This window comes from Leuciscus leuciscus (assembly GCF_965113295.1).
Source record: "Leuciscus leuciscus genome assembly, chromosome: 17".
Lineage (NCBI taxonomy): Eukaryota > Metazoa > Chordata > Actinopteri > Cypriniformes > Leuciscidae > Leuciscus > Leuciscus leuciscus.
Window position 1 is genome coordinate 23,481,992 of NC_138741.1, and position 11,010 is coordinate 23,493,001.

At 34.1% G+C, this 11,010-nt stretch overlaps 1 protein-coding gene across 1 annotated transcript in view; it reads right to left on the reverse strand.

Annotated features, from left to right (window-relative positions):
- syne3 (spectrin repeat containing, nuclear envelope family member 3) overlaps window positions 1-9,438 on the reverse strand; it is a 32,023-nt gene extending 22,585 nt beyond the window's left edge. Inside the window, exons 1-4 of the mRNA XM_082142887.1 lie at window positions 9,285-9,438; window positions 7,698-7,856; window positions 6,490-6,662; window positions 2,395-2,704 (exon numbers count right to left, since the gene is read on the reverse strand). Of these exons, the coding sequence (XP_081999013.1) occupies window positions 2,395-2,704; window positions 6,490-6,662; window positions 7,698-7,841 (627 nt within the window). The 5' untranslated portion in view covers window positions 7,842-7,856; window positions 9,285-9,438. The remainder of the gene's footprint in view (window positions 1-2,394; window positions 2,705-6,489; window positions 6,663-7,697; window positions 7,857-9,284) is intronic.
- Window positions 9,439-11,010: the final 1,572 nt, after the last annotated feature.

The window sequence follows — 11,010 nt, forward strand, 5'->3', positions numbered from 1 at the left end:
CATTAGCTACTAGTGTTTATTCTTTAGGTACTAGTGCCTATTCTTTAGATACTAGTGCTTATTCTTTAGGTACTAGTACTTATTCAATAGATACTAGTACTTATTCATTAGATACTAGTACTTATTTATTAGATACTAGTACTTATTCATTAGATACTAGTACCTATTAAATAGATACTAGTACTTATTCATTAGATACTAGTACTTATTCAATAGATACTAGTACTTATTCATTAGATACTAGTACTTATTCATTAGATACTAGTACCTATTAATTAGATACTAGTACTTATAAATTAGCTACTAGTACTTATTCAATAGATACTAGTAACTATTTATTAGATACTAGTATTTATTCCAAATGTTACTAGTAAGATTTTTTATTTTACTAGTAAGATTTTTAATTGAACTATCCAGTGGCCGTTCTGACTAGTCATAACATAAGATGAGTAAAAAAGCAGTTGTGACTAGTAAAATAAAAAATCTTACTAGTAACATTCGGAATAAATACTAGTATCTAATAAATAGGTACTAGTATCTATTGAATAAGTACTAGTAGCTAATTTATAAGTACTAGTATCTAATTAATAGGTACTAGTATCTAATGAATAAGTACTAGTATCTTTTGAATAAGTACTAGTATCTAATGAATAAGTACTAGTATCTATTTAATAGGTACTAGTATCTAATTGATAGGTACTAGTATCTAATGAATAAGTACTAGTATCTTTTGAATAAGTACTAGTATCTAATGAATAAGTACTAGTATCTAATGAATAAGTACTAGTATCTTTTAAATAAGTACTAGTATCTAATGAATAAGTACTAGTATCTATTTAATAGGTACTAGTATCTAATGACTTAGTACTAGTGTTTATTGAATACATACTAGTATCTAGTAATAGTTACTAGTATCTAAAAAATAAGTACTAGTACCTAATAAATAACTACTAGTATCTAATATATATGTACTAGTCACAATTGGAATACATACTAGTCAGAACTGAATAATTGATATCTGAATGACAGATCCCCATAGAAGTCAATGGCAAAAAAAATTATTTGTTACTAGTAACAAAAGAATAGTTACTAGTCACTATTGGAATAAGTACTAGTATCTAATGAATAAGTACTAGTAACTAATTAATAAGTACTAGTATCTAATAAAAAAGAACTAGTATCTAATGAATAAGTACTAGTATCTAATTTATAAGTACTAGTATCTATTTAATAGGTACTAGTATCTAATGAATAAGTACTAGTATCTAATGAATAAGTACTAGTATCTAATTTATAAGTACCAGTATCTATTTAATAGGTACTAGTATCTAATGAATAAGTACTAGTATCTAATGAATAAGTACTAGTACCTAAAGAATAAGCACTAGTATCTAAAGAATAGGCACTAGTACCTAAAGAATAAGCACTAGTAGCTAATGAATAAGTACTAGTACTTAATGGAATAGATACTAGTATCTAAAAAACAAGTACTAATAGCATGAAAATAGAGACTAGTCGGTTTAAATGATTAAATGTTAAAACGGCTTGCCATAGTACGTCGACTGCGCGCAGCGTCTTCTGGGATTTTTAACGGTTCGATTCTCTCAAGTCTGCATTTGATGCATCCTCGATATCAAGGACACATCCGGGCACTTCATGCGTCCTCTGTACTTGCGTTCTTGAGTATTGGAATTGAACTTCGACGGTTGATGATGACGTAGTACGAGAACACATGGACACAAGATCACTGAAGAACGCATATTGAGAAACAGCCCTAGTCCCGGTTCCAATCGATACTCGATACCCAAGCCTAGTTTCTATTTCAAAGAAATGCTGTCCTTTTAACCTTCATGCACTCTTCGATTTCTGGTTACAGCCTCTATGGTGCGGGTCAAATGGACCCTAATTGGATTCAACACAATTCCCCAAAAATCTTGGTCTTGGTGAGCAATAGAAACGTCTTTCGAAAACATTTTAACAATCTTATCGCCCAAAAACTTTACGTAGACCCCTAATAATACATTCTTTAATAATAACTATGGAAGATCAAACAAGTTACAACCAGTCAGTGACAGCAGTGAAGAACTGAAGAAGAATGTATCTTGAAACTAGATCTTTTGAATGACCTTCAAAAGTGGGTGTAAAAGAAATGAAATATTATAAGGCTGTTTTGAACTTATTTAACATGCTGAACAACCTTATGAAACATTAACAATATAATGCAGCTTCAAAGGTTTTCAAATTCTTGAAATGCATAATTTTATTGTAGAACAAATTGCATTCCATTAACTGCCTTAAAACATTCTGAAATGATTCAACACACATTTGTTCTGGTTGTCAGTGATAACTAAACTCTTGAATTTTAGTTATTGACCTGAACAGATGAAGATTTACCTGTGCTCGGTCTCGAATGTGGTTGTAGGCATCTTGAAGACCTTGCTGAGCCTGCTCATTTACACTGGGGTCCTCGGTCCGGTTGAACAGGGTTCCAGCCTCATCCAGGAGCCTCTCCAGAAACTGAGCCTGGGCTTGGATGTCACTGTGAAGGACCTGCAGATGATCCACCTGCCACAGCTTCTCTTGGAGACCCAGCTGCATCTCAAGCAGGGGCTCCAGAGCCCTGTGCATCCTCTCCAGCCAAATCCCAAACTCCTCATGGGCCTTTAGATATTCACTCCAGTGCAACCACACCCACTCGATACGACTAGCAGGGGGGAACAAAAAATATGAAAGAAATAAATACTTATATATTCTATATTCTGATTGGTCATTCATGGCATTCTGTGGTAAAATATTATTCTATAATGACTGCAAAACTAATAAACAAAGATTTCCTACATAGCTTTTAACTGTGTGTGTGTGTGTGTGTGTGTGTGTGTGTGTGTGTGTGTGTATACACTACCGTTCAAAAGTTGGGGGTCAGTAAGATTTTTTATGTTTTTAAAAGAAGTACCTTCTGCTCACCAAGGCTGCATTTATTTGATTAAAAATACAAACAAAAACAGTAATATTGTGAAATATTATTCCAATTTAAGACAGCTGTTTTCTATGTGAATATACAGTAAAGTGTAATTTATTCCTGTGATCAAAGCTGAATTTTCAGCATCATTACTCCAGTCTTCAGTGTCACATGATCCTTCAGAAATCATTCTAATATGATAATTTGATGCTCAAGAAACATTTATGATTATTATCAATGTTGAAAACAGTTATTTACATTTTTATTTCATGATGCTATGATGAATAGAAAGTTCAAAAGAACAGCATTTATCTGAAATCTAAAGCTTTTGTAACATTAAACACATTCAAAAGTTTGGGGTCGGTAAGAATTTTAATTAAATTTTTTGGGGAAATAAATAAAATAAATCAATACTTTTATTCATCAAGGATGAGTTTCAAGGATTATTCATCAAGTTCGGTATTTTACACTTAAAGCCCTGTTTTCAGATAGTTTCTGATGAAATACAATGGTTAAGATTGAAATTTGGACAAATGCTGCTGTCCCGAGAATTTTAGGTTTTTGTGGTAGCACCCCCCCACCTATACAACGGTTGCATAGGTGCACTGGAAAAATCGTTCGTTTACAAAGACGTGAAACTCACCGAGTGGTCAGGGGTGTTCACTGATATGCTCACACAAAAATCGCTGCAAAAGATGCTTTCAAACAGGTGTTTTACCATTCGTTGTAAAACTGTGGACCTATTTTTCCAAACGCGTCACACCCGTACATTCTTCCGTTGAGAGCTTGAATAATAGACTCTCCAGCCCAGTTGGTGGTGATAATGCACCTTTGCCAATTGCAAGCAAACCACTGGCATTTCATTGAATACACAGAAGAAGCAGAAGAAGAAGCGGCGGAGTAATACCGTAAAGGTGCTGCGGTCTCACAGCACGTCCTATACAAATCAATGGAGTTGGACAAAAACTACGATAAAACCTGTTGGAAAGCATCTTTTGCAGCGATTTTTGTGTGAGCATATCAGTGAACACCCCTGACCACTCTGTGAGTTTCACGTCTTTGTAAACGAAAGTTTAATGCGTTTTAGGAAGGATTATTCCAGTGCACCTATGCAGCCATTGTTAAGGTGGGGGGGTGCTAACACAAAAACCTAAAATTCTCGGGACAGCAGCATTTGTCCAAAGTTTAAACTTTGGATTAAAGTTTAATCCAAAGATGTATTTCATCAGAAACGATCTGAAAACAGGGCTTTAAGTGTAAAATACCGAACTTGTCCTTTAAACTGATCAAAAGTTACAGTAAAGACATGAATAATGTTAGAAAAGATTCTATTTTAAATAAATGCTGTTCATTTGAACTTTCTATTCATCAAAGAATTTTGAAAAAAATTAGTACACAACTGTTTTCAACATTGATAATAATAGTGAATGTTTCTTGAGCATCAAATCATCATATTAGAATGATTTCTGAAGGATCATGTGACACAGAAGACTGGAGTAATGATGCTGAAAATTCAGCTTGGATCACAGGAATAAATGAGTTTAAAATATATTAAAATAGAAAACAGTCATTTTAAATTGTCATAATATTTCACAATATTACTGTTTTTTATTATTATTGTTTTTTATCAAATAAATGCAGCCTTGGTGAGCAGAAAATACTTCTTTAAAAACATTTAAAACATCTTACTGACTCCAAACTTTTGAACGGTAGTGTATATACACCAGAGATGGGGACTCGAGTTTGAGACTCGGACTCGAGTGCGACTTAAGTCGCACACAGCGTGACTTCAGACTCGACTTGAGACTCGTCCTCGAAAGACTTCAGACTCGACTCGGACTCGAGCTGCGGGACTCGTGAACAATGTTTATTATTAGGAAACGTCTGACGAGCTCGCTGTTATTCCCCTCCCTCCGTTACCTATAACCCTTCTACGTGCGGCGTGCGGCCACACATGAGAGGACAACAAACATTTCGACTGCACCGGCCGCTGGCTGCTGTGCCATTCATCGTAAGCTTTGGGTTTAAAAACTTCAACAGAACTGCCAACTGTCACGCATTCACCGTGAGACTCACGCGATTGAGATCAATCAGTGTTTTTCAGTGTTTTTCATCCACGGAAAGGGGTCAATAAAAGTATATTTTTATAATAGTATATTTCACATCATTTGGTTCGTTGCAATAGTGTTTTGCATTTAGCTACAATGTGATGTTTTGCAGTTTTGCACTAAATAGGAGTATGTCAATTTTAGTACTGTAAGTGTAGGCTAAGGTATAACATTTTTATATATTTGGTCTTATAGCCCCACAGAGCCAGCACAATAGGAGCCAAGGCCTTTCATTATAATTCAGCAATAGACAAGGGAGTCCTTTTTCTTCAGAAACAAAATTTTTGGTCTGTACTGTATGTTCATGCTACAAGGAAAAATACAGATATTAACTTAAAAGTAAAGCATTCTTTGTGTTTTTGTCATGTTGCAATAGCCTGTTTACATTGAGTATATACCAAAATCAAAGCTGATACTGTAATAAATAAAGGAGTCATAATAACATATTACATGCTTTGAATTCCTTATAGCTATGCAGTGTTCTAAGTAGCCTGGATGGGTCGCTGTACGTGATGCAACACTTATTATAACCACAATAGACTTGAGACTTGACTTGGACTCTAGCTCAAAGACTTGAGACTTGACTTGGACTCTAGCTCAGAGACTTGAGACTTGACTTGGACTCTAGCTCAGAGACTTGTGAGCATCTCTGATATACACAGACACGCACAAAAACCCAAACCCACACCCACAGTAATATATATATGTTACGACAGGATACGTTGCCCTTAAGGATAATGTTTTTTTATTAATTTTTTATCCCTGGTCTTAAATTGCATGAAAACTGAAAAAATATTATAAATTCTAATCGAAAATTGATGGAGCAAAATAATTTGTGTAAAACGTTCTGATTGAAAATCATATAAATGTAAAAGTTTCTACATCTGAGGTAAAAGAACCAAAAAAGATTCACCAGAAATGGACAATTCCCCCAATGGCTGCAGTAATAAGTGGCAAAAGTCATATTGCAAATGTCACCATATGCAAATACTTTTTTAATATCCACCTTCATTTAATTAGGTTAGAGCGGGAGCAGGCAATTGTAATGGCAAATTGTGTCAGGCTTCCGGTATCATTTGCTTCCAGTTATTTTTAGTTGTACAGAACAGCTCGTTTTACTGCTTGATATTGCAAACTGGTATTTCTTACCATATTATTTTAATGTAGTGTCCTTAATTATAAACACGCTGGTTTGTAGCAAAAAAAGTTTTACAGTTTACTGCACTTTGATATATTTTTCTCGTTATTTCCCTATAGCAGCTAATAAATCTAAAGTCTCGCACATTCACATAAAACACCTTACTTCCACGTTGAAAAATAAGGTGGATAGGAAGACACTTTTAAGTATCATTTAAGTACAAGTAAATATGATTGGTGATACATTAGTGATATGATAGCTCAACCTATGGACAAAATCTGTACCTGTGACAGTGAGTGATGTAGGTTGACGTCTCCTCCCAGAGCGCTTTCAGATCTTTGAGTTTCGAATGAGTCTGATTCTTCATTTCTTCATCTCCATTTCGAAGCAGAGCTTCAGAAGCCACAAGCACCCTGTCCATCTTCACGTGGCCTTCAGGCTCTGAGCTAAGGATTTTCTTTACAACAAAGAAAAGTCATGCTTAAAGGTATAGCGGAGGATCTTTCCAAATTTTAGATAAGACCCGCCCTCTCCACTTTTTGAAAAGTTTGATTGATTCACCAGAATGATTGACAATTAGGAGGACCAATAGTTTAGACTACCCACCAGGAAGTAAAACATCCTCCGCTATACCTTTAATGGAACTTTTAAACCGATGAGATTATATACAATTTATCTCTGTGAAATAGAGTAGCACGATTCTGGATAAATTGACAACTATGATTTTGTTTAAAATAGAGATCATGATTCTCCCTCAATTCTGAATATACAACAAAATAACATAGAGGTTCTGACAAAATGTTATTTGTTGTAATCCATTTAAAATATCAAAAATAATGTGAATTATTTATTTATATATTTTTGAATCAGTTTGAATGAATGATTCAATGACTCACTAATAAAAACTTTACTTGTTTCATTACTGGATGAATCAGTGTTTTTTAATGAATCTCTTTAATAAAAGATTCAATGACAAATACATTTCTTAACGTCACTTGTCGCCACCTACTGGTGTAACGATGTAATACAGTCTTCATTTGAACCGTCAAGCTACTTTCAAAAGGTGATTTACTCTATTTTGATTGCTACTGTAAGCTTTTATCCCAGTACTTCTGTAATGATTTTAATTATTGTAACACAGAAATATTGATACTATGTGGTTGGAAAAAAGTATGTTTGTAAAGCAGTTTCATACCTATACATGACAACTGCTCTCTCTGCGGCAGCGCCATGCAGATCTGAAAGTTCACTGTGATCGTACTTGTCAAAGATTTTAATAGACGTAGCTGAATCATTGTCATTTAGGAATAAGATCACAAGGGTGTTTGAATCGAGATCACAATCTTTTAACGATTAGCCTAATCGTGCAGCTGTAATGTGAAACGATCACAATAGCTTCTTTAGCAAACATTAGACACATTTGAGAAACTGAAATGGTTCTAGTTTTGTACTACCATGCTCTAAATAGGTTAAAGGTCAAAAGAGGTCTCACCTCTGTCTCTCGGAGCCTCTCCTCCAGCGCTGATCGGGGCCCTTGGGTGTTATCATTTTGTTTAAGCCTCTCCTGGACGGCCTGCATCCAGGACTGGGCTTCCTCCAAACATTCCTTGAACTCATGATGCTCTTGCTGGGTCATTAGGTTAAGGCTGACCTAATGCAAAAACATAGGGGTCATATTACATATACATATGTATGTCTTCACCCTTTAAAATGTCACTGGTAAAGCCATTCCAAGTCATTGATTGAATTCCTAGAAAACAAATATACTGAAAAACTGTATACTTAGACCAACTAAGTCACTTTGGATAAAAGGGTCTGTCAAATATATAAATATAAAATACAGTAAAGGAATTTCTAAAAAAAAAAAAATCTAAAATTGTAACCATAATTTCTGCTAAAATGCATTGTAAATAACACTGCAATAAAACTGCGATCAAAAAATTTAATAAAGTAAGAGTAACAATTGTGGCAGGATCTTACACTGTTGGAAGGAGATCCCCTATACATTTACAGAACAAACAAACCGTAGTAATTATAGGAATTTGGTTTGCTTTGCTCACAAATGGTGATAGTTCATGAATCACCCCTGGCAGCTGGTTTGTACCAAACACCTTTTGGGTGCCATACAATGTGTGTAATCACTTAACTTAACCACTCCACCCAACAGCACAATGTTTCCGCCAAACCCTGTACATCAGCAATGCCGCATAACTTTTCTTAGGGGGAACAGAACACAGTTCCTTGTGGCTACATATGTTCTTTCAAAACAAGAGCAAAGCCAAATGTCTTCTTTTTTCTTCTTTACAGAGGGAGCCTTAAAAAGGATTACAAGCCACTTTCCTGTATGAGTCATATCTCCCACAGCATTCCCTTCTCTGGCATTCCCATAACCCTTTTCATATGAAAATACACAAACAATACATTTGGTGCACACTGTAATCCCCTGGCTAGTGCTTTGGTTTTCAACCATTTTGGTCTTGAAGGTGATGTAGTGGGAACGTGAACAAACATACACATACAAAATATCTATACATTTTGGGAATGTAGGCTATAGAATATATATTTCTATACAGAATTTATTCTGAATAGGGGATCTCTAGGTTTGTAATGTTTGTAAACTACACTGACAATTATAGTCCAATGGCTCAATTATACATGGCTCAAATTGCAGATTGTAAGAAATAAATGCCCCCTTTAATGAAAGCATTTGTCCACTTTTAACATGTTATAAACATAAACAGATAATCATGGCAAGTCACAACCAAAACAAACACACGCCCTCTTTTACACGACAATGCATTTGCATACATGGAGCAGTTGAAGGTCTATTCTCTGCCTGAGTCTGAATATAACATAAATTCAACCTTAAAGTCAGATATAATTCAGTGTAACAACAAAATATAGAGGATTACTGCCTTGACTGAACCATGCAGACACAGTTAAGTGCATTAAATCCCACAGTGTCACTTTTGAAGCTGTCAACTTTGTGTTTAGAAAGTAACACAGCACAGCAATGCAGCTTATACTGAAATAACGGCGTATTCAGAGCTTAAACAATCGATAAAGTGGTAGTACTTACGGATATATGTGCATCTGATGCGAGTATTAATGATAAGAAATGACCTCAAGTTGTTCTTCGAGCTACAAAGTTACTGTGATCCGCCAGGAAGTCAATGCAGGCCTGTCAGTTGCTTGGGCTGGTCGAGCCGTCGAGGAGGAGATCAGGCAGGCAGAAGCAGCACATCCGCTGAGTAACTGATGAGTGCACGTCACTGCGCGCCGGAATTATTCAAAAAAGGAGCGGGCTTTAGAACCTGATTTGATCTTAGATGGAATAAATATATTTAGCAAGAAATGTAATAATAAGCATATTCGACTAATTCTTCAGAATAAAAAATATAAAGTTGCTAAAGGCAAATTTTATTTATATTTATTTATAGAACTGGAAGGAAGCCTGGCTGTTACCTCATAAGTAGGCCTACTGCATTTCCTATAAGACTAAAGAAGTTCATTTTAAGGTCTTACATAAAATATACCCGGTGAATGATACTGTGGCAAAATATATGGATGTTGACCGTTCTTGCTAATTTTGTGGGAATAAGGATGAAACACTGATCCATTTATTTTTCCAGTGTGAAAAAACTCTAATCTTTTGGAATAGTTTATATCTTCATATAGATAAGCACCTTGATTCTTCCAAATCCTTTCAGTTAAAGGATATAATCTGTTACTATAAAGATAAAGCTAATACTTAAATGAATTACATTGTAAATGTTTTTATTTTGTTTGGAAAAAAAATTATTCACAAGAAAAAAATTCTCCAAATCGCAGCTAGCCCACTTTTCCACATTTCTTAATTGAAATGTACGCATTTCTCAAATCTTTAAGGTTGATTAAAAACAAGAAAAGTGATTGGTGTCTTGAAATATTATGATGATTCTTTTGGTAATACCACTGATGCATAATGTTTCCTCTGTTTATGTTTATCATGTTATTTTATATATGTATTTATTTTTCTTATTTAATTAAATTTTTTATTGATTATGTATCTGACAATAAGCAGACATAAAGGACAGAACATATAGATCTTCTACAGGAATAAAATTATATCAAATATATGTAAAGTTTCACACAACAAAAAATAAATAAAATAAAAAATAAATATTTTTCTTTTATATCAAATATATATTTTACAAAAAAATTACTATAAAATCAGGGATAGTTCACCCAAAAATGAAAATTAGCCCATGATTTACTCACCCTCAAGTCAGGTGTATATGACATTCTTCTTTCAGACGAATACAATCGGAGTTATATTAAAAAATGTCCTGGCTCTTCCAAGCTTTATAATGGCAATGAATGGCCATTTCTGTTTTGAAGTCCATAAAAGTGCATCTATGAAGAGTATGGAAGAATTAGTGAGTGATGTTCATTTATTTTTATTATATCTATTTTTTATAAATTATTTAGAATTGTATTATTCAAACAAGTTTAAAAAAAAAATGTATTTACTTATTTTCGCCAGCCCTGTTACGGTCAGTAAAACCCGCTCCTTTTTTTATTTTTCTTATTTAATTTAATTTTTTATTGATTATGTATCTGACAATAAGCAGACATAAAGGACAGAACATATAGATCTTCTACAGGAATAAAATTATATCAAATATATGTAAAGTTTCACACAACAAAAAATAAATAAAATAAAAGACCAAACTTAGGTCTATACTCCAAAGCATTCTTGAATTACAACCATTTAAGCTTGAATAGCTTGAATAATACATTGAATAGAATGGTTTCATTTTAAT